Source organism: Mytilus galloprovincialis, chromosome 8 (assembly GCF_965363235.1).
Source record: "Mytilus galloprovincialis chromosome 8, xbMytGall1.hap1.1, whole genome shotgun sequence".
Taxonomy (NCBI): domain Eukaryota; kingdom Metazoa; phylum Mollusca; class Bivalvia; order Mytilida; family Mytilidae; genus Mytilus; species Mytilus galloprovincialis.
In genome coordinates, this window is record NC_134845.1 from 52,770,231 (window position 1) to 52,795,729 (window position 25,499).

At 32.1% G+C, this 25,499-nt stretch overlaps 1 protein-coding gene across 1 annotated transcript in view; it reads left to right on the forward strand.

The window, feature by feature from the left end:
- Positions 1–302: 302 nt before the first annotated feature.
- The window catches only part of LOC143043711 (von Willebrand factor A domain-containing protein 7-like), a 28,392-nt gene continuing 3,195 nt past the window's right edge, over positions 303–25,499 (forward strand). The window contains exons 1-17 of the mRNA XM_076215890.1: positions 303–417; positions 1,425–1,686; positions 3,264–3,380; positions 4,602–4,775; positions 5,313–5,385; positions 7,115–7,206; positions 8,484–8,672; positions 11,925–12,143; positions 12,646–12,768; positions 13,975–14,136; positions 15,862–15,980; positions 17,291–17,447; positions 18,526–18,596; positions 19,073–19,226; positions 21,208–21,377; positions 21,610–21,721; positions 23,488–23,683. Of these exons, the coding sequence (XP_076072005.1) occupies positions 1,464–1,686; positions 3,264–3,380; positions 4,602–4,775; positions 5,313–5,385; positions 7,115–7,206; positions 8,484–8,672; positions 11,925–12,143; positions 12,646–12,768; positions 13,975–14,136; positions 15,862–15,980; positions 17,291–17,447; positions 18,526–18,596; positions 19,073–19,226; positions 21,208–21,377; positions 21,610–21,721; positions 23,488–23,683 (2,351 nt within the window). The 5' untranslated portion in view covers positions 303–417; positions 1,425–1,463. The remainder of the gene's footprint in view (positions 418–1,424; positions 1,687–3,263; positions 3,381–4,601; positions 4,776–5,312; positions 5,386–7,114; positions 7,207–8,483; positions 8,673–11,924; positions 12,144–12,645; positions 12,769–13,974; positions 14,137–15,861; positions 15,981–17,290; positions 17,448–18,525; positions 18,597–19,072; positions 19,227–21,207; positions 21,378–21,609; positions 21,722–23,487; positions 23,684–25,499) is intronic.

The following is a 25,499-nucleotide window of genomic DNA, read 5'->3' on the forward strand; positions in this document are numbered from 1 at the left end:
TCATATCATGAATCTAGTTAAATACTATGAAACTTCGGTTAAAACCTCTTGGCTTTTACATAGTAAGATTTTAGTTTTCCTAATAAGGGTGCATTGCTTGCAATGCTTCAGGTGCACGTTATATTAAAAAAAATATTGAAGGACCGATTGAACTTTGTTAAGCAACCATTACATACAACCATTTAACATAGACACGTTTTACAACAAAGGTGTTTATACGCTGTAAAAGCAAGTATTGTTTTTAATAAAGTATACAATGACAGTTTTGTGTTATTTGTTATTTGTGTTCCAATGAAAAAAGATGACCATCTAATGGGTTTTCCGGGTTGATACATGTTATAATCTTTGATATTTTAAATAATTATTGAATAATGAAAAACGGAATAGTTTATAGATTTTTAAAAATGTATACTAAATGTAAGTATAATTGATCGTTTTAATTAAAATATTTTTCTTTGTTTGGTTTGTAAGTAATTCGATTTTATTGAATACACATATGAGTAGTTATATGATGCTAGATATAAAATATGATTTACAAATAGAAAGATATTTTATCAATGTTAAACCCTCGTGCCTATAATTAATAGTTTATTTTTATTAGTAGGTCTTAAATAACACAAAACAGAAAGACGTCCAAATGTTTAAGCAATCTTATCAAACTAAAGATTTCATATAACTCAACTTTATTCATAAATGTTTAATTACCCCTCATAAAAAAGCTAGGTTATTTTTGCAGTATTTAATAATGAAATCAGTTATCACAGTGGGACTAACATTCGTTAGGTTTGTAAATTTGAATATAAAACAAGAATATCGTGTACGATCGCAATGCGTCAAATATTGTAGACATTACAGGACTGATATGAAAGCAAATATCATAACCATGCATACCGTAAAATATTTTATAACGTTAAAGCATATACAGCGTATCACTGTTATCACCTTGTGTACTGTAAACAATGCGGGTGGATTTACCAGTAGAGACATCCAACGATGATTTGTAACTTGTATTTTACTTAAGATATTTAAACGGCGGTCTCCAATACGATTTCTGCATTCGTAATATTTGACGTTACATTGATTTATTGAATATTTGTGATGATACAGTGAATTATATTATTTCTGAATCGGACATTATTTTCATTTTCAAGCGATCCTACATGTATTACAGGATATTTACTATCTTGAGAAACACGATTGAAGCCAAATGTAACAATAACTGGGGATTCATCCGGTCTTGACATCCGGTTTTAGTTAGGTTTGTGATGCCGTGTTATGTTATTATTTGTAATTGTTCTGATTCCACTTCTTTCTTTCTTTAACCATATGCATTGTTGTCTTATATTTATTGGTTTAAAGATTTTATATTTTCATGTTGATATTTTTACTTTCTCATCGTGTAAATATCTGATTTTCTATTACAGAAAAATAGCTAAGACGTGAAACAAAACTGATGCATTACAATGGAGAAGTTTCTTTATGCTGTTATGTTTTTCCTTGTTTCACATGATGTTTATGGATTTCCACTTTTTCCGTTGACTGGATGGGCTCATATCAATACGAGGTCGCACAAGAGTATGGTAAATTTAGGTATTGGAAGGGCCGTAGGGCAGTTCCTTAACGACTATAACTATCTTGAAGATAGTGTGCATTGGATACTGGCAGTGGATGTCTTTTTTGGAAACGGTGAGTATTTCAATTCAACGCAATAGATGATAATAAAGTATACAGTTAATTATATAATTATATAACATCTCCATGCCTTATATATCATGTACTGCAGTACGTCGCTTGATATATATATATATAAAGTCTTTATCTGTTATGCTCATTTTAAATTGACTTCATTCAGTAATATATGTGACTGCTAATTTTTCTTTCAAACAAGAAGATGATCCATTTCAAAAATACTTTAAAACTGATATCGACCCGTTTTTGTTTTGTGGTTTGTATTGTTCAGCTTATGTGTTTTTATATTTTGTTCTCAATAGTGTTTTTTAGCCTGTTGGTCGGTTTTCGTTTTTGCCATTACGTTGTACGTTTGTTTTCGATTAATGAGTTAAAATATTATTTTGATATCGTTTACTTCTCTTGACCATATGCTCTCTGTTGAATATTTTATTTAAAAAAAGGCCTTGGTTTTATTCAAATCATTTCAAATGATTTTACTTGTACATTTTGTTTGTTCTAATTGATATTGTCAATTGTAATAAAAGTTATGTGGTACACAAAAAAATGTAGCTGAAATAAGAGCTATTTGTAAAATGATTGATATATATATGTATTTAAAAATGCGGATATCTTGGGCATGTACTGTTCTTAAATGAAAGTTATATATAAATGAAAACATCAGACTGTTTCTTCATAATCCAGTTAAGATGCAACTACAATTGACTAACCAATTGTTTAATTGAAAAAAGTAAAGTTTTATTAATAATTCAAATAACAAAATGATTGAACTCCAAGGAAAATATTCAAAATGGAAAAACATAATGTTTACCATGTGTATATAGTATTCTTTTATGTGTCTTTATGAACATTTCTTTTACTGTTTAGTTTTTTTCTGATGAAATCAATTTGACATGGCTTTGTACTTATACATCCCATAATCATTTCATGGTAAAATTGTGTAACTTGTCTTTCAATTGTGCCAATGTGATTTGTCTATATACCTTTCGGTGTTCCTTTCTCACATATGACAAAACTCTATACTTGTACATCATGTTATTGTGCTATGGTAACTTTTTGTATTCTTTTCTTTCATTTTTTATAATGCGTTTTGTCTGTATGTTTATTTGTGTTTCTTAGTTACATTTTTTAGATTATAACACAATGTTGACTGCTGTACCAATTATTTTGACATTTTTACCATTTGTATCAGTTTGTTCTATTCATTTATTGTTGTCAAAGAGATGGAATTTTATGCTTCTGTCATACAAGTGAAACGTGTAGCTACCTGTAAAACCTGGTTTGCTCCACGCATATTATACACAAGAGAATGCCTGTAACAAGTCATGACTATGACTGTTGTTGTTCATTTGTTTGATTATGCCATTTGACTATGGAGTTCCTCCGAGTTCGGTATTTTTGTTATTTAACTTTTTCCCTTATTAAATAGCAAAATCAAAAGCTCAAAGACGTCAAACACAAACAGAAAGAAAAAAAACACTTGTTGTATTCAAAACTTCGTACATGAACAGGCATTTGCTGATGTAGAAAATGGTTCTATAATAGTCAGTCATATTCAATTTGTTCATTTGTAGACAGTGATGGAAAAGAGAAATATTACGCTAGTGGAGAAGAAATTTATTCCTTTCTAGAAAAACAAGAACCACTTAAACAGGCCTACATACATTGTAATGGGGAACAGATATTAGAATGTATGTATTAATCATTTTGCCTATTTTGTTTGTTGTATGTTAAGTCACCATTGGGACCAGATAGAGAAAAACATTTGAAATGATGTTTAAAAGGCATATGTTGTATGTAGACAAGCAGAAGGTGGCCTGATACAATCGGGGGTAAACAGTCCTCCTGTGGTAATAACGAAACAGTATTAGAAAATGAATATATCGCTTTAAAAATGGTGTACTTCTAATGCGCTTTGTAAGGGAGAATGATTACAGGGAATGCCAAAATCGTAACATAACCAGACCAAGGAAAATAACTTTATTAAAACGTTAGGAGTTATATACTAGAATTTGAAAAGACAATAACAAATTCGATTAAGCCTTTTTGGCTCACCGATGACCGAAGGACCCCGTGTGAGCTAATGCCATAATTTAACGTTCGTCGTCGTCCGTCGTCTGTCGTCGTCCGTCATCGTCCGTCGTATATTGTCGTCCGTTGAATATAATTCTCTAAAACGAATAGTCCGAATACCTTCAAACTTTAAATGAATGTTCCTTATGATATTTAATCGATTTTTATAAAAATGTATCCATAGTTTTGACTCAACAACAAATAAGGCTGCCATGGCTTAAAATAGATCATAGGGGGTCAAATGCAATTTTTGGATTATATTTTAAAAACTAAAGCATTAAGAGCAAATCTGACAATGATAAAAATGTTCAATAAGTCAAAATCAATCAGCTCTGAAATGTTCAGCCAATCAGAATAACCTTTGTTGGGTTGCTGAAATTAAATACATAATATGAGGAAATGATATTTTTGCAGATTTTGGTTATTATCATGAATATTACTGAAGATAAAGATAAACTGTAAACAGCAAAAGTTGAGCAAAGTCGGACCTCAAATAAATCAACATGATAAAAAAAGTTTACACAAATTTTGTTTCTGACACTACATGACAAAATACTTTAAAACTGTTTTTGAATGTTTCTTAGGGTTTATAGTTTATAGATTGTATAATATACATAAGCATGCACGCATCTGAGCCACAGACCTAGATTAGTTGAAAAAAGTAAAATCACAAAAAGACTTTGGAAACTATAGCAGTAAGAGCAAATCCTACATAACAAGGGAACACTGGTATTGAAAAGTTATTTGTCTGTAAAAATTGTACACTTTCTAAAGATTTAGCAAAAATCAAACAAAAAATCAGCTGGAAATTATGTTTATTGGAAATGTTTTCTTTGCAGCACATACATTTTTAGTGTCACTACGGCAAAAAATGAAAGAGCTTGTTAAAGAACCAGATTATAGCACATCTCTGTTGCGCGAATATGTAGGAAAATCTTTATACACCATACAAGCGTTTTACAGCACAACCAACTGGGTTGAAATGGATAGAAATAAAACTTACAAGGAGTTTGGTGAGTTTATGAAAAACAAAGGACATTAACATCACTACCCGAAGGGTACTGTGAGGTAAAACACTTTGTATGGTAAGCGTATTATGTATATTTCGAGTTTTTTACATTGAGATACTAGTCCCTATTTTTATGTGACCGTTTCTGCTTTTTATTCTGTTCTTTTATTTTATTTGTATTTTTCTGAGGTTTCTTTTGTCAATGGTATCTGTTTTATCTAATTGATTTGCTACCGTAACGTATGTACAAATACCTAAATATGCACTTCTTATTGTGTATTTGTATTTCTTGTTGGCCAACGTAACCTTATATGATGTTTTAATTTACTAATGATGACTCTTAGATTATAAATTATTGTAATTCTTAAAATGGATATCACCATGGAATTTATTGGTTGAAAAATGAGGTACTATTTGCTCTAGTGATTTACACATAATCGCTCATTATAATTACATTTACTTAGGAAAAGGCAAACTGAAAAATTAGAATCACTGTTGAACTGATTTAAACAGATTGAATTAAATAGTTGTCTTTACAAAGGTGTACCTGGCAAAACACTGATCGAAGTAGCTTCTGGTGATGTTGATACATGTTCGGACTGCGATAACACGGGGTAAGTTTGTTTATTTAATAACTAAACTGGGGAAATAGAAACATTTTTATCAACATTTTTATGGTGGATCTTAGAGAACGTATCCTTCACAAACCCTTGTCATGATTCCGTTTTATTGATGATATTGACATGAACAGTAACGATACTGCTGAACAATTTTAAGATTTCTTAGATAATGGTAATCAGTTCCATCATTCAATTAAATATTTACATCTGAATTTTTAAGAGAGAAAACTGCTTTTCTCGACACCACCACATTTGTTTAAAACGGGTTAATGACAACTGATCTCCACACAAAGAAAATTGATAAACATCAGTTCCTTTCGCCAAAAAGTCTTCAACCGAAACACTGCTCTAGGAGCATACTTTACACTCAAGACATCAGACAGAATCGAATTTGCTATCGTTTGGGACAACTAAAAACCCCAACTAAAATTAAGAGGATACAAAACCACGAACATCACAGACGCTTTTCATAAAGCCCAAGAAAAAGATCAAAATATTATCATGGAATATAAAGATAAGATGACCCGGGCAAATAAAAAAAAATAAATTGAAAACAAGTTTAATAATTTCATGCGTACGAAGCGCTTTTTTGGATTGACCTTCATCAGGAAAGCTCAAAGCCAAACATTTGAAATCCGAGGATGTATAAGTACCAAAACCGTTGAAGAGGTATATGACAAAAATACCTAAAATTGATAGCCAAATGCATCTAAAGTCAACTTTGCATGAGGGAGTTAAGTACTGACTACTGAGCTGATGATACCTGTTTGTTGTCTCCTCCAATCCGATTTGACAAATATTTCATCTACTACCCGCAAGCACTGGCGTCTTATCGAGAATAACTCTACCTTAAAAGAAACTTTTTCATCACCTCCTGTTATTGTTTATCGCAGACCCCAAAAAATCAAAAACATACTTGTCACTTCTAAAGTCAGGAAACAAGAGATTTCTAAAATTGGGTGTTACAAACAATGCGGAAGAATCAATTGTAAGTGCTGTAAAGTCGCCAACACTGACAAGTATTTCAGAAGCACAGCAACAAAGCAGCGATACAATATCTATGTAACATCAAATTGAATGGCGGAAAATAGTATTTATATGATTACTTGTGGAACTTGCAAGCTGCAGTATGATAATGAAAAAGAAACTAAATTCAACACCAGACTTGACAATCACCGGTATTTTCATACGAAAGGAAGAAACTGCCTAATGACGAGACACCTCTTAAGAACAAGGCATACTTTTGAAAATATCACCTTACAAATTGGGACTCTCAAAGGAAAAAAACAGAGAAAAGGTTTCTGGATGCATGCACTACGTACTCTTGAATCTGGTGGATTTAATGAAAAAGATGGAACACAGTTATACTGAAAACCAAAGGAATAAATCATTAACTCTAATCTATTTAACTATATATAACAACTATTTGTTTTGATTTAAGAATTGCTATGTACAATAAGTGGCAAATTTTTCTTTTTCTAGACATTTAACATTGAGCTGCAAAAATATCTTTACAACCTCTCACTTTTACCTGGTTTGCTGCACGCGCCTAATGAAGCTAAGTTGATTGGCGAAATATTGCGTTTATAATATAAGATATAACAACTAATCTTATAAGGCTCATTAATGAGTTCAATTACATTCTTAGGCACTTATATGTGTATAGTGACACGATGTCTTAATTTGTGTATTTACTTAATATATATTTATTTATCTACTGAAGAGACAACAAAAACTCTTGTATAAACAATTTACTTGTTACTGATGTGTTAACGAGTGGATACCATGGTGAACAAGATGCTGTGAGTCCTCAACGTAAGTATTATTAAGTAACAACAAATTTTACTATTTGTATTACTCAATCAAGGCGATTACAGTTTACCGATGTTCAAATTGTGAACGGATTTGTTTTTGTTTTTTATCCGTTATAGTGCCTTACAAGATTTTGTGAGGTAGACGAAATTGACTTTAAAACGATCGTATTGACTTTTGATGTCCAGAAATAGGCAGATCGAAAATATTTTGACTATATTTACTGACTTCTTAAGTTTGGGATTAATTGTAATTAACACATTCCAATGACACTGAAAAATGCTTTTTTTTGTTATGATAAATAATAATTTTACCTGCCGTAGTCGTGCGTAAAATATATTTCGGCATTTCTCTTAAGAAATGACTTGTTTAATGGAACAAAACGTCTTATTTGTAAACTTTCTCTTTTATCTCCACAATAGGCTTTTAAGAAATAATCTTTCGACTGTGTATTCAGAAAATTTTGTGAAAATAGAAGAAGTGGCAATTCTTACCTTTCATACCTTAACTTTCATTGATAAAACATAATATTGACTCGTCCAGTGTCCAGTTTGAAGGTAATTTTAGTTACCGTACACATTCATGCACGTTATAATTAATCAATAGTCATGTATGAAAGGCATAAACAAGTTTGAAGGTAAACTAATAACAACTTAATCCAATCAAATTGCCTACGATTCAATAATAATGACCAGTCCACATCATAAAATGTATAGGGGTAAACTGGGTAGGGAGAAAATGTCAGATATTTTAAGTTCATTATTTTGCAACAACGAATAAAAATTTGTTAACCAATAGATTTGCTATAATTTCATAAACATGTCATTCTGTATTGGTATAGTTTTTGGAACTTTTATTTGCGTATTTAAGGCTGTAAAAAGTTTGGCCTTCAAAAGTCAACATAATCATTGACTTTATACAGAAAATTCGCCTTTTTAAAACATTGTATGTATCACGAATAATACGCGACAACAAGTAAAATCATTTCTTAAAACACTGCAAAAAAATCATTCTGATTGATACAGTGGTATTGTCATAAATTGCGCTGGAGTGAACAGTGGTACAGCAAACGTCGAATTCCCTCACACAATGTTATCACACACTATAATACAGCAGACAATAGCTTTGGCTGAATAATTAATAAGCATGGTTACCGGTGTGCAATCTTTTTTTAATTTTAACATTCAAGTGTCCATTCATTAAATGTAAACCGTATAGTGTGTTGTTGTTTTTGATAAAGGTCATCGGCATCTTTCATGTACCTTTTTTTTAAATTAAAGGTAGTTCGGAAGACACTAAAGGAAAGTGTGGTTTTGGTGGAAGTTCCGATACAAACAATGGAAAAACAACTGCAACCGGCGGAATCAATAAAGATAGAGATTATCAAACATATTCCCCGCATTACCAGTTGCACTTAAAAGCATATTTTGCAGCCGTAGAAGCAACGTTTCAATTTCTTATCGACCCAGGTATAACACTTGTTGTCAGCGATTGAACAAGTTTATTAAGTGTTCAGTAGTCAACTTTCAAACATATTCATTAAATTAATGTTACCAGTATCGTAAGTTCATATAATTTCTATTGTTTGTGTATAAAATGCCTTACACTGTAGCTTTAAAACACTATCAAGTATGAAAATATGAAAATGAACAAAATGTTTACAGTGTAATAAAATATAAACGCAATATTTCGCTAGACAAACTAGCTTCATCGAGCATGCATCTATACAGATGAAATAAAAACCGATAAGAAACTTTTACAGCTCATTGTACATGCATTATGCTGCCTCGTAAATATTTCAATAATTTGCATATGTTCAAATGAGGTAAAAACAAATAATTATTTCATTACAAAATTTGCAGTTGACGTTTGCAACGTTCATATGCGCATATTACAGAGATTTATGAAGAAATATGCTGTATAGTTAGTTATTCTTGATCTTTTCTGTGTATTTTAAAGAGTAACGATACGTACCTATACACTATAAATAAATTATATCATGATTATTACTCAATTTATTTCACTTGACTGGACGGAGTTTAACCGGTTCGCTCATAATAAACCAGTCCATCTATAGATAGGTGTTTTAAAAAATAAACTCATCAATGAAGTGTCCAGTCATTATTTTGTAAATTCTTTTGATGACACTGATAGGTGATTAGAAATCAGTTATAACTATAACGGCAATCATCCTTATCACACACATCTTCAAATGCAAATTAAAACGTAAGCTCCGCCCGATCAGTTGAATTAACATTGGTAATATTAACGTCTAAAAGTACACAAAACATCATCAATAATTATAAAAAGAAACATTAAAAGAAAGTATTTATACATATTTCGGATAATCAGTACGGATATGATAAAAAATGAATTATATCAATCTGTTCTGATATAATTAAAACAATTTTTGAATTTATACAATTCAAACAAATGAACTTTTGAATTTTTGTAATTTTTGTGATTTAACTTTTTGTACAAATCTATGTAAATACATTGTGTATTTAGGTGAAACCTATAAGTTTCCGACGTTACAATACATCGCTTAGTATATTTGTTAGAACTGAACTTTTGTTTAAAATGCTATCTTTTTTCCATTCAAAATAATGACTTGTTTTAAGAGCACATGCTATAAAAATACTGAACTCAGAGAAAATTTCAAATCGGAAAGTCCCAAATCAAATGGCAAAATCAAAAGCTCAAACACATCAAACGAATGGATAACAACTGTCATATTCCTGACTTGGTACAGGCATTTTCTCATGTAGAAAATGGTGATAGAACCTGGTTTTATAGCTAACTAAACCTCTCACTTGTATGAAGTCGCATCATATTTATTATATTGACAACAATGCGGGAACAAAACAAACAAACATAATCGGAAAAAATGTCAATAATACAGCGGTCAACATTGTTCTATAATCCTAATCACTAAAATACACACAAAGTAGCACAAATGGCATATTAGTAAAAATGAATGACAATAATAACCAAATTTACCATAGTACAATAACACAATGACGGAATGTATCAGTACAGACAAATCAACGTCTTATCTGTAACGAAGAGACATAAAACGGCATATAGACTAAGCACATAGCAAAAATGAAAGACGAGCAGCAATCAAATTTTCAAAAGGCACAAAGCGCATTAGCAAAAAGAAAAAATTAACGAGAGAATGTAGAAGTACCACAAGTGTCTTAATACCAACAAAAACAAATAAATATTTAACAAAGATGCACAAAAAAGCATAAATCAAATGTAACAATCTCATCGCTGCTTTCGTATTTTTAAATTTTATTTATGTATGATAAATCCACCCATAAAATTAAGATTGCAGCATGTTAAAGTGATTTGTACTTTATAATATTTTAATTAAAAGTTTACAAATCTAATCTTGAATTCTATCTTAATTCTATCCTACTTTTCCGTTCTTTGAAATTCAAATGTGACGGCACTTTGTGCGTTGAAGGCTTTGGCCAACTCGGCTGTGCATTTTTATGTGCTGGTTTAGGTTGTTTTGTGTCCGTTTTTATTCTTTAGTTAGTCACCATTTCATTTTATCATGTATATCTATTATATAGTCATTTTATAAAAATGTACGTTTGCAAAAGTATGAATTATTCTAAATGATAAGGATGTTCTTATCCCAGGCAAAAAACCCAATCTGTATTAGGCACAACTTTTTGGAACTTTTGGTCCTCAATTGTCTTCAACCTTGTTCTTTTTTTGGCTTTAAAACTGATTTCATCTGAACGTCACTAGTTAGTCTTGTGTTGACAAAACGCGCGTCTGGCGTATTAAATTTTAAACCTGATACCTTTTGTTAGCTATTATTCGTGTGTTTTTTTGTCCTATATGTTCTCCCATTTATTTGTATTGTAGTCCTGTCATGTATTGTTGCCATTCTTATGTTATATTTAACATTGCCATGAAAGCGGGAAGGTTTGTAATGCCCAAAAATCAGGTTCAACCCACCTTTTTTTCTTAAACTGCCCTGTACCAAGTCAGGAAAATCCCCTTGTTATATTATAGTTCGTTTCTGTGTATGTTACATTTTAATGTTGTGTTTCTGTCGTGTCGTAGTTCTCCTTTTATATTTGATGTGTCTCCCTTCGTTTAAGTTTGTAACCCGGATATGTTTTTTTCTCAATCTATTTAGAACTTGTGAACAGCGGTTTACTACTTATGCCTTTAATAAGAGTTTTTTTTGCATTTAATTATTTTTATATCATGTAGATGTTAAAACTCCTTGCACTTGATGCCATTAAATGCAAATATTATACTTAATGTTGCAAGATAAAAATTCGCAAAATGCATGAAAGAAATACAGACCTATACAGTAGTAAGTTGGCGTACGACAGACAACATTATGGAGAAAAAAGAACCAAAAAAACATTAAGTTCGAACAAATATGCGTTGTAGTCATACTGGTATGTTTTAAAATCGAGAATGGTTTTCAAATCACATAAAACAAATTCTGTACATCTTAAAATATTCTAATGATAAAAAACATTCTTATCATAGGATTTGTTCGTTTCAAACAATAATTCTTAACGATTTTAACATTTCATTTTTGTATCTTTTAATCATATAATATCATTTTTTATGTTTAATATAATCATTAACCAGTATTCAGAAATGGGTGTAACCCTTGCTCTTATTACACTGTAGTAAGACCATGTTAACATAAATCGTAACATAAAAGATATATTTTGTAGAAATTGGTATCATAAAGGACCTGCACGAAGATGTGTTTGCAAAGATCTTTAACTTGTATAAGAAAAGCAAAGGATCGTTTGGATTTGCCATAGATGTCACAGGTTCAATGGGAGATGAAATAGACGCTGTAATAAAAGGATGCATTGAGATCGTTACAAATGTGAGGGGAACTGTAAATGAACCAGCTGATTACGTACTGGCTACATTTTCTGATCCAGGTAACTTAAAGCTGAAAAAAATATGAGGAACTAATTTTATTTTTGCGAGAGAAATTCAAACAAAAAGTATGAATATGAATATGTTTAAAAATATGTAGCTGCTTGTAAATTGAATAAACTTTATGTTTTTAAATTCTAGTTATATAGATTTCAATGTTGTAGATACTTCGTCATGTGATTCATATATTTTGACATTGCACATAAACAAGCTTTAAAACACAAACACGTTTATAAGAAAATATTGAGAAAACTGTTACCTTTCAAAATGTTAACGTACAATAGTTGCAAGTACAAACAAAAACATTATTATCTCTGATTTTAATTTATAGCTCTGCGTTTCTGCTTTACACGAGGCTGATACATTGTATCTAACAAAATATTCTGTTCTGACATACATGAAAGATTAAAATAATTTAACGAATTTCTAGTTTTTCATTTTATTTCACCTTTAAATTTATGATTTACCATAGTAATAAACTACTTTTTATTTAATATGTTTTAGAATCATTAACTACTTTGGTTTTGAGAACAGAAAATGGCCTTGAGATGATTTCAGCTCTTAGAAATTTGACAGTATATGGTGGTGCTGATTATCCTGAATATTCAATGAGTGGATTGCGTAAATGTAAGAATTCGTTATCATTATTTATCGATTTTCACGACATTGTTTGTTGTTGAAGAAAAAAATATAGCCCAATAGACAAAACGATCCAAACGTGTCTTTATATGCAATGTTATTCAACCAATCAATAGAAAAAACCTACAAAAATAGAGACAATTTGATATGCATACAGTTTTTAGTAAGCCACATCGATACTTAGTGACACTGACTGAAAGACTTATTCGGAAAATAATTTCAAGTGTTGTATCATACAGAGCGCATCATGTACATGTTAGTCAACATATCTGGCCATAACATACATTTATTAAACTAAATTTAATACAAAATGAATAAATAACTATACCGATTTGAGTATTTGAATAAGTATGATTGATTGAGTCTGCATTTAGATGTTCAAATATTTCCACGACGTTTTAATGAGCAACAAATCGGAAACATAATTGTTTTATTATTTCCGTTCACATGGTCTAGTGGCAATAATAACATGCACATGAAGGTAAATAATTTCGGGTTAATATACGTGCGATAGAACAAAATATGTTCACGTCATTAAAAGCCAGTCTATCATTCGTCACAGCTGTATATACTTATGTTGAGGAAGGTGTATTCTTTAGAGTTTGGAATGAAACTCTGGGCGCTTAAAAACTTATGTTTTACATATTTTTGACCACCCATAGCCTTATAATAGCTTCAACTTTTAATCATACAAATAATCATTTAAAATTAATAATGAAAATATGAAAAAATGTCAAATAGACAACAATCCGACAAAAGAGAAGATACCGGACGTAAACCACCAATGTGTTATCAACACAGCCAGAAATCCCGAACCTGAAGGCGGACTTCAGATGGCCCTTAAATAAAAATGTGCATGAGACCAGTGAAAATGGGCGTCATACTAAACTCAAAAACATATTAAACCTGTTAAAAACTAAATTTAAAAAACATACAAGGCTAACAAAGGATAGAAGCTCATGACTAGCTAATTATCATTTGTGTAATATTATCAACAAAGAATGTATGTTTGAATAAAAACAAGAAAAAAGTAACAAAACAGCCCAACACTGATCTCAAAGGATATTCAAGTTAAAAATTCCATTACCAAATTTTAAAATCGAATGTTCATACATATCAAACGAAAGGAAAATAACTGTCATATTCCTGACTTGGTACAGGAATTGTAATATGCCGGTTAAAATTTTGTTTCAGGTATAGACGAATGCCGAAATCATTCAACTGTATTTGTTTTCACTGACGCTACCTCGAAGGACTTTCTAGAATATGATGATGTCATTGAAAAAGCTTTAAGCAAGAATATAACTGTGGACTTTATGTTGACTGGCGGATGTTGCAGAAAAAAGCGAAATACATGTATGTAAAATTTAGGCCATACTTCTTTAATACATAATTATGTTCTGATATACGCTATGAGTGATATTTACGACCACACGAAATCATTTCTATATTAATCAGTTCATATTGAACAAGGTCTTTTTAATTTTATTCTAGCAAGTTTTCGCAATCATTCGTAGCCGATTTGATGCCGGATCTATTTCATAATCTCTCTGTGTAATATCAATTTAAGATGTAGTGTTTGTGTATGCGTCTATTGAAAATATGGATAGCATAGATGTGCACATGTTTAACATGGTTTAATATATCAGAAAGCTAGGAAAAAAAGATCATTTTGTGGTTACATTTTAATTATATTTCCTGTCTGTTGATGGCTACCTCTGCTATTTGATGTTTTTGTGTGAGCCAATGTCGGTTTAAGAATATTTGTTTTTCTGCGCCTCATTGTATACCCTCATATAACACTGTTCGTACCTAGCTCAATGCTAATATGGGAGAGGGGAGAGGTGAATGTAACGAAGAATCATTTTAACCCATAACGTTCCCTTGTCACCATCTTACGGTGTTTATATATCTCAACTTGTACGATTCGCTCGTGTATGTAACAATGTTTTAGATTTTAACGAGAGAAATTTATGTATTACTGAAAAATTATTACACCAGGATTTTCGATATCATAAACTAGTCAAAACATTTACTAAATTTTATCATCGGTATAAGGACATCATTCGTAAATATAGCTCAACATGCAGACACCTTATACGTTCAGGTATTTCACATCCAATTTTTTATGGAAATATTCTTTATAAAGCACAACGATGTCAGTATTCACCTCAAAAACTAACAAAACCTTTAAATAGACTTATTAAGAAGGGATATACATGTAGTTACGATACTGTTGTCAGGTCATTAAAGATTGCATATTTTGGCGTTAATATTGATTCACTTATAGGGTCTTTGCATCGGAACTAAACACATTTATTCAAAAACAAGTTGTTGGCATGACACGGGTTAAGGATTTTGCCTGATCTTCATATGATGAAATCATAATCTTTCAGTCAGTTTAATTGAAGTCTGGAGCTGGCATGTCAGTTAACTGCTAGTAGTCTGTTGTTATTTATGTATTATTGTCATTTTGTTTATTTTCTTTGGTTACATCTTCTGACATCAGACTCGGACTTCTCTTGAACTGAATTTTAATGTGCGTATTGTTATGCGTTTACTTTTCTACATTTGGCTAGAGGTATAGGGGAGGATTGAGATCTCACAAACATGTTTAACCCCGCCGCATTTTTGCGCCTGTCCCAAGTCAGGGGCCTCTTGCCTTTGTTAGTCTTGTATTATTTTAATTTTAGTTTCTTGTGTACAATTTGGAAATTAGTATGGCGTTCATTATCACTGAACTAGTATATATTTGTTTAGGGGCCAGTTGAAGGACGCCTCCGGGTGCGGGAATTTCTCGCTACATTGAAGACCTGTTGGTGACCTTCTGTTGTTGTTTTTTTCTATGGTCGGGTTGTTGTCTCTTTGGCACATTCCCCATTTTCATTCTCAATTTTATTCAATTCCTGGTTGATAAAATTCTAATAAAAGTAGTCGTATACTCATGCGGATAGGAAAACTACAATGTATTACAAATTTGCACACAATGTTTTTTTTGAATTATTTCATATATTTGAATGATATATATATATATAATGTTTACACTTTTTTTATACAAATATTGATGTCATTTTACTACAGATCGTCAAAAACGTCAGACCTTAAGCTCTGTTTATGATTTAATTGCGACGGCTACCGGTGGCAACATATATAGAATAGATGCTTCACAAATAACAACAGTTTTGCAAGAAGCAACAGAGGTAACGATATTTTTGTTCAATGTGTATAAGTATGGCAGTTTTAAACGGCTGAATTTCTCTAACTCAAAATATGTAATATGTTAACATCAGCTTCGCTTCCTGTCGTCTAACTGTTGAAAACCAATCAAAAAGCAGAAAACCCCAATTTAAATAGAACACATTTCGTCCTTGCATATAAACCTTTCGTTGTCATTATTATGTGTTTCTCAGAAGAAAATCATGATGCTTGACAAATACATGTATCTGCTAAGACCAAAACGTTGTCATCGCCAACCTGAATCATCAACCTGAATTTTTTATATTGTTTAAAACATTTATTTTGTTAAAACGTGCTATAAACTTATCATTCGTATGGGACAAAATTGACATTGATGAAATCAAGAAGTGAGAACTTAGTTAAATGTGTTTTTTTTTTTTGCTGTTCTTTTCTGCCTCTTATACCTAAATGACTTGCCTGTTTGATTTACTTTTCACCCAAATATTGGTGGAAGCATTATAATCTAAAACTAGACTGTCACAGAATACGGGGTGGACTTGCATACAATTATACAAAATGCAGAGAGTTCTGTTTAAAGTCAATGCTAACACATGCATATATGATTTTGGTTTCCCGGTATTCGATGACGTATAGCCTTCAAAAAAAGAAATCACAATACAAAATTTCTTCAAAAAAAAAAAATACAACCTCAGGTGAATGTTATCCATATTACGGACGTATGCTAAAACGTTGACAAAATAAAAATAAAATCGACAAAATCAAGATACACATATAATATGCCATTGCAAACATCTTTTTTTATATAATGTATGTTGTATTTTTATGTATTTTTATGTACTATGTCAAATTGAACTTGATTGTATTTATTTAAAATCTTTTCAAAGTATAAAACTAAGTTTTTTGATTTTGAAAAAAAAGTGCGATCTTCAAATATTGTTTGGTAATTATATAGTTGCGAATATAATCCTGTTTAAACATTAGCATGTTTTATTTTCATTAAAAATCTTAATTTCAATCAAGCGTATACATCTTTTAAATTTTGAAACGTTGATCTATAACTTTTATAAGAGCGGTCAGCACAAAGATATATTAAGGTAGTCATTTGAACATTTTAGTATTTCAACGTCATCTTGAACCTACAGTACAACATCGTGTAAAACTAGCCTATACTAAACTCTACTGAAAAAATTTGCAACATTAGTTTTGATTCAAAAATATATTTAAGAACATGTATTATTATTTTTAAGAAATTGAATAATCCTGATTATAATTGTAAAAATAAAAAAATTCACATAGAACTTATGTATTTCAGGAACGGTTTCCCTCTGCAACAGCTATTATAGATGTTCTATCTTTAAACACAAGTCACAGCAACTTCCAATTTGTAGCTGATTCATATGTAAAGAATATAAAGATTGTGATAACCGGTACATCTAATACATCAGATGTGGATATATCAAACACTTCAGGTATACAGGATTAATGTGAAAAACTATCCAAATCTCAAAATTAATTCTTAATAAACAGATGAACTATGTTACCATAGCTTTAACAAATATGTGCAAACTTTTCATTTGTATTGCGTACTTACATTTGTTACAATACATATGTTTATTGTAAAATAATAAAAAGGAAATTTTCATTAAATTGAAAATTAGAGTTATCAAGGAAGGAATCTTTTGACTTATCAAAAATTTACTATCAAATTAAAATATGTTTCAATACATGTTCACATTTGCGCTCGGATCTTCTTTTGTCATTATACATGTTATATACAACCAGAATAAAAGAAAAACGTTGACTGTCAGACCAATATATACGAGTTTATACTCTATGTAAAGATGTGATTGATCTACACTCAATTATAAAGAACACGTTTGATATGTCTTCATTACGAAATTTTAATTTCATAGAGTCAAAACCTTAGTTGCAACAATACTTGTATTTAAGACAGAGTGAATATCAATCGCAAAAAAATGTACTGGTCTATAATATATTAAGGTTTGATATGCCAAAGAATATAATCCACCGTAAACACTATTTAGTACATGGAAATATTTTAACATGCGTATTTTCGACATCAGCATAAGTAATTGCAACTTTAACATGTTTAATAAATAATCCTGAAAGAATGCAAAACATAAACAAATATAATTCAAAATGCATCGTTGGAGTCAATGGTTTGTTGTTCCAAGGACTGTAATAGATTAAATGGAATACAGTTGTTTTCTCGTATTTTAAAACTCAACACATGTGCATGTACAAAAAAAAGTCATGTAATTGTGCTTGTTCTGGATAATCATCAACCATTTTGTTCTTTAATATCATTCCAGTTTTGTAATTTACATTAGTACAATGTAGTAAGGATGACAAGTGTAACAGGATTAAGTGTCTAGTTGCGTTAGACTAGACACATGTAAATTGGGAGCTTTGAATGAATCGTTGTCCAATTGACATATTGCTGACAGTTTCTTTTGTTGATATATGTTTTTAAATACTGGTTAAAAACTGAAAATAAATATACTTTATTGAATGTTATACTTACAGGGTCGTTAATAGTAAATGGTGAAGCAACTGTTTTGTCAGAAAACCCAGATAAAGTTGTAATTACTGTCGTTGTAAGTTATATATTTTTACATAATAATATACCTGAAATATGTAATAACCATTTGTATGTTTTCTTTAACATTTAAGCGCTGGTTCATTATCCGAAATGTGCTTACTTACGCAGGAAAAATACAATAATTGGCTTTTTAAATTTCCATAAAATGCAAAATTTTAACAGGCTACAGGCTTGAACGGGCTCATATACTATGTGGCAGGGTAAAACTTATTGTACGTTTTATTGAAATTTGTTGCTACGGTTTCTTTTTACAACTGATACTTATAGTTAGTACTAGTAGTAAATCATTTTTTTACATGTATATATTATTAAACCAGACAAAAAAAAAACGACTAAAACAATCCACACACAAAGAAAATAACTATATGTCTCTTCAATTCAGGACTCATGCATCAACAGCAGTTGTTTACAATTTGTAGATTCTGGCTTTTTAACTATCGTTCTAATACTTATAAAAACCTTTTTCGATAGGGACCTTTACCAGGTCTGTATAATATTACAAGAAAAACACAGAAAGCATGGAAGGTAAACATAACAGCACAGACAGGTGTGGATTTTAATTACTTTATTCTGGAAAAGTATGACAATGATTATTTGTACAGAATATCCAGAAATCCTATTGCAGGTAAGTAAAATATAACATCTTTAATTATTTCAAAGTCTGATTGTAAAACATGTGTAACCGCCTCTTCAAAATACTATTTGTTTCCTTAAGCCCCAGTCCCACTAGACCACGATCGCACCACGCTCACCGCGATCTAAAATAAATTTAGATCGTGGTGAGGTTGCGGTATGAGCGGCATGAACATTTTCGTTGCTTTCACGATGCTACTACGTCCTCTGTACGCTTCTACAAAGATCCGGCTTCGATTATACCACGTTCTCACCGCGCTTATTCTGCGACCTCACTACGCTTATCAAGATCTTTCTACGCTTATCACGTTCTACGACCATACCACGAGTTATCCGATTGCAACACGATCTTACGGCGATTATAACACGTTCTTACTACGATTATACTACGTTCATAGCGCGATCTTACTACGTTCTCAGCAATAACGTCAACACCGTGTTCCATATCAATACAGTTCAATTCCTTCTATTTCTGATTAAATCGTAGATTTCTCGAAAACAATACAGTCATGCCACCAAAATTTACCAGAACACGTGGGCATGGTGGTAGGAGTTGATGTAGAGGCAGAGGCAGCAAAGTAACGAATCCTGATTAAGCAGAGATGTCGGACCGACCAATCCAACCTAAATTACAACCTATTGCTGGTCCAAGAAGCTCAATGACGATATTTTAGTGAACGATAACAGAGATGATATAGATGTATCAATATATACAGGAAGATGTGGTATGAGTGCCAATGAGACAACTCTCCATCCAAGTAACAATTTATAAAAGTAAACCATTATAGGCCAAGGTACGGCCTTCAACACGGCGCCTTGGCTCACATCAATCAGCACGCTATAAAGGACCCAAAATAATACTAGTGTTAAACCATTTAAACGGGAAAACCAACGGTCTAATCTATATAAAAACGGGAAGCATGGTTGAGGCGTTAGAGCAAATGGATAATTACATTCAAACAAACAAAATCTAGGGAGCTTTTTTGTATATTTTATGTAAAAATGACAATGAGAATGATGGTCGTAGTGTGAACGAAGCCAGGTCGTAAGAAGAACGTGATGAGGACGGCAAGGGCGTGCTAGAATCGCACTATGGTCGTGAACATCGTGGTATAGTCGTAGTGGAAGCGTAGTTTGGTCGCAGTGAGAACGTGATGGTCGTAGTGAGGTCGTGATAACGTCGCTGTGCGATCGTAGCGCATTCTCTCCGAAAAGAATCACGCTTTCGCTACGATTGTACAGCCACCTTTGCGATCTTACTACGATCTTAGTGCGTTCTCACTACGCTTCTACTACGACCTAATTTCGCCACGACCGCACCACGATTGTTTTGAACATGTTCAAAGTTGACCACGCTCTTCACGATCTTGAAGACCTCACCACGATCGTGATACGACCTTACTGCGATCTACACGATCGCACTACGATCATCAAAATTTGCAATTTTTTCACAGATCGTAGTGCGGTCGTGACCTTGTGGGACTGGGGTAAAAGCCTTTCGTGGAATATTCGAATGAAAACAGTTATTGCCATGTTTTAAAATACCCAATTTAACGTATAATGTTATTATGGCAGACTATTAGTATCTTTCTTTGATCTTGTTAGTTATTGTTTATAGTTGAATTGGTAACCGAATGCCCCTCTTTCTGACAAAATTTAGCGAGGTTTGACAGCTTTAAACGTAACGAAGATATATTGCCAAATACTCAGTATTTAGTGCCCAAAAAGTATATAATTATCTTCTTCATATCTAATAGTTAACAGTTTTAGATCTGATCGCATTAATACACTGAAATCGATTATGAAATTAACAAGCAATGTATGAAAGTCGAAAAGTGAAATTATAACCATACAATTGGTAATGAAGAACAGAAAATATAATTTTAAAAATGACGATGAAATGATCTGTAAAATTTCGGGGAGATTAGATTACTAAGCATGTTTGGTGATTTTGTTTTACCTTTGATTAACAGGGGAGAACTACACAATTGAAATAACTGTGTACAATTTACTGAACTACAGTAACGCACTGTCAGATGTTATTCTGACTGATAACTATGGCACTGTCGAACATCTCAACATAACACATGTGTCATCGTCTTACGCCACAGTGGCTTTGGCATCAACTCAGTTTACAGCGCAGGTATGTTAGATTCAAATAATTGGAGTCGAATAACCAATATTTACTACACGGCTACAAAATGTAAAGAGCCGTTATTTTAGTTTCAAACTTTTTCTAGAAAAAAGAAAAGCAGTTCGTCTTATTAGACATTTCGATCAACTTATTCTACATTAGGCGACTGCAAAATATTTAGTTTTGATTGTAGTTACTTCAACACCACTATAATTTTTAAATTTTTCTTGAATGTTTACAGGAATATCAAGTCAGCATTTCTGGTATCGATGAATATGGAAATACTTTCCGCAGAACATCTTCATCGAAGATAAGACCAGTTAAGCTCAAGCTAATCGTAAATGTGCCTTCAGGTTTGTTGACTTTATACAGAAAATCCTTTGAACAACCTGTAAAATGTTTTACCTTTTGCCTATTCTTTTGTATTTTTTTTATCCCATCTGGCACAATGTGCGAAGTGATAGTTTCTAATCAATTGGCGTGCGTTGTCCTCCGTCCTCGTGTTCGTCATCGTCCGTCGACTGTTAACTTTTACCAAAAGTTTCTCCTATTGTGGTAAATTTAATAACTCGTGTATCTAGTTTATGAAATGTGTCCGACGACCCCGCCTGTTAACCAACATAGACTTAAAATAGAACACGTAGAATATAGGAGTGAAATACAGTTTTTGGATTATATCTCTGTACCTAAACCATTTACAGTAAATCTCAGAGTTCAGTATTTTTATGATTTTACTTCTGACTGGGATAAACATGTTCATCAGATTTTCAGACGAATCAGACAACCCGTTGTTGGATGCTGCCCCTGAATTAGTTATTCTAGACCAATTCAGATCTAAAAATTACCCAAAATATTCAATTGACTCCTTAAGGAGCAATTGCCCTTTACAGTAGATCTTTTACGATAGTTCGTAAATTTTTATTATATTTTACAAAAATCTTCTCCCCTGAAAATACCAAGACGATTCAACCACACTAGGCCTCAATTATCAGGGTGTATTATAGGGGTGAAATTGTAAAAATCAATATCAGGTGAGCAACATATGCTCTTTGGAGCCTTGATTTGTATTATAACATTATACACATTCCTTATTTTCAAATGACTTGTTTGAGCGTTCCTGTGTAGCAAATTCAGAGAAGTGCTTCTGACATTACTTGATAAAGGATACTACAGATACAGTTAAGTCAGCCTCATATCTTGACTTACATCTAGAAATTGACAATGAGGGTCGGTTGAACACAAAACTTTACGACAAAAGAGATGATTTCAGCTTTCCAATTGTGAAATTTCCATTTCTAAGTAGCAACATTCCAGCAGCACCTGCAAACGGGGTATACATCTCCAAATTGATACGATATTCCCGTGCTTGCATTTCCTATCATGATTTTCTTAATAGAGGGTTGCTGCTCACAAGGAAGCTATTAAACCAAGAGTTCCAAATGGTGAAGTTGAAATCATCCCTTTGTAAATTTTCGGACGCCATCATGAGTTGGTTGACCGTTATGGAATAACTGTTTCACAAATGATATCGTATACGTTCCTTACTTCGTAACTACAATCCCTTTCCCTTTCATGAACGTGACCTACCGAATTAGACTATTTACCGGAGTTGTTATCACATAAGCAACACGACGGGTGCCACATGTGGAGCAGGATCTGTTTACCCTTCCGGAGCACCTGATATCACCCCTAGATTTTGGTGGGGTTCGTGTTGTTTTTTTTTATTTTTCTATTTTGTGTCATGTGTACTATTGTTTGTCTGTTTTTTTTTCATTTTTAGCCATGGCGTTGTCAGTTTATTTTAGATTTCTGAGTTTGACTGTCCCTTTGGTATCTTTCGTCACTCTTTTATTAATATTTTATAGAAATAGACCTTATCACTATTTTTAGTTACAATTTTTGTTTTTATGTCTTTTCCCATTTCAAAAAAAAAAATACATATTTTTTTCTGACTATATAAAAAAGCGTCAGAAATAGGAGCTTTTCTACGTATTTATACAAAAGGTGCTGTTTACTCAATTGAGCAAGGCAATTTCATTTAAATCGATATCAATAAATGTCAGATTGATATACATGTAGTCTGAATTTAAAATCACAAAATGATTGAATTTATTTGTAGAATTGATTGCCGATACTACATCAATGATCGAGTATACTGCTTTAAACTACTCACCAAACAATCGGACATTCATCGTAAGAATCGAAAACGATCGCAATTTTGTAGTCGATATGACAACTGAAACTCATTTGATATCAGCTGGTGGAATGGCTAATGGTAGTTTTAACATTTTAGCGACGTCTTCATACAAATCAGTGTATGTTTCATGAAATTATTTAAGTTTATTCATCATCGTGGAATTAATATATACTATTTGTATAGTATTTGCTGCTATGATAAATCGAACATCAAATCGATAGATTTTGTTATTACGATGAGAATGACACGTCACTATTGATTTTGAAATATAATGGAAAATTAATTTTCACAAAATACAACATATTTGTATGAACGGGACACCTAGCACCAAACACGAAAACAACCATGTACAGAATCACAGTATATGCATATATTCGTTGTAGAATTTTGATTAGAAAAAAATGTTCTGCTCTTGCCGTCCTTAAACACTTGCAACGTGAAAAAAATGCAATGTTAAGAAATGTGATCTTTAGTCTCTTCTTTTGCAGGAACATACAAAACAAATCCCTAAATCATTGTAAATGTTTTGTAACCAGTATCATGTATACATGGATTAAATCTCTGATGACATTCAGTCGAAATGTGAAAGAAAACAGCTACGGCATACATGTACCTTGTAGTAAGATCTTTCAAACGTGGTAATTACGCAACCAAAGTTACATATTTTTAGCTCACCTGGCCCGAAGGGCCAAGTGAGCTTTTCCCATCACTTGGCGTCCGTCGTCCGTCGTCGTTAACTTTTACAAAAATCTTCTCCTCTAATAGCTAAAAATAGAACATAGGGGTAAAATGCAGTTTTTGGCTTATAACTCAAAAACCAAAGCATTTAGAGCAAATCTGACATGGGGGTAAAATTGTTTATCAGGTCAAGATCTATCTGTCCTGAAATTTTCAGATGAATCGGACAACCTGTTGTTGGGTTGCTGCCATGAACTGGTAATTTTAGGGAATTTTTGCTGTTTTTTGCTATTATCTTGAATATTATTATAGATAGAGATAAACTGTAAACAGCAATAATGTTCAGCAAAGTAAGATTTACACATAAGTCAACATGACCAAAATGGTCATTTGACCCCTTTAGGAGTCATTGACCTTTATAGTCAATTTTTAACCATTTTTCGTAAATCTTAGTAATCTTTTACAAAAATCTTCTCCTCTGAAACTACTGGGCCAAATTAATCCAAACTTGGCCACAATCATCTTTGGGATATCTAGTTTAAAAAATGTGTGGCGTGACCCGGCCAACCAACTAAGATGGCCGCCATGGCTAAAAATAGAACATAGGGGTAAAATGCAGTTTTTGGCTTATAACTCAAAAACCAAAGCATTTAGAGCAAATCTGACAGCGGTAAAAGTATTTATCAGGTTAAGATCTATCTGTCCTGAAATTTTCAGATGAATCGGACAACCTGTTGTTGGGTTGCTGCCCCTGAATTGGTAATTTAAGGGAATTTTGCTGTTTTTGGTTATTATCTTGAATATTATTATAGATAAAGATAAACTGTAAACAGCAATAATGTTCAGCAAAGGAAGATTTACAAATAAGTCAGCATGACCAAAATGGTCAGTTGACCCCTGAAGGAGTTATTGCCCTTTATAGTCAATTTTAACCATTTTTTCGTAAATCTTAGTAATCTTTTACAAAAATCTTCTCCTCTGAAACTACTGGGCCAAATTACACTAAACTTGGCCACAATCATCATTGGGGTAACTTGTTTAAAATATGTGTGGCGTGACCTGGCCAATTAACCAAAATGGCTGCCACGGCTATTAATAGAACATAGGGGTAAAATGCAGTTTTTGGCTTATAACTCAAAAACCGAAGCATTAAGAGAAAATCTAACAGAGTTTAATTGTTTATCAGGTCAAGATCTATCTGCCCTGATGTTTTCACATGGATCGGACAACCCGTTGTTAGGTTACTGTCCTGAATT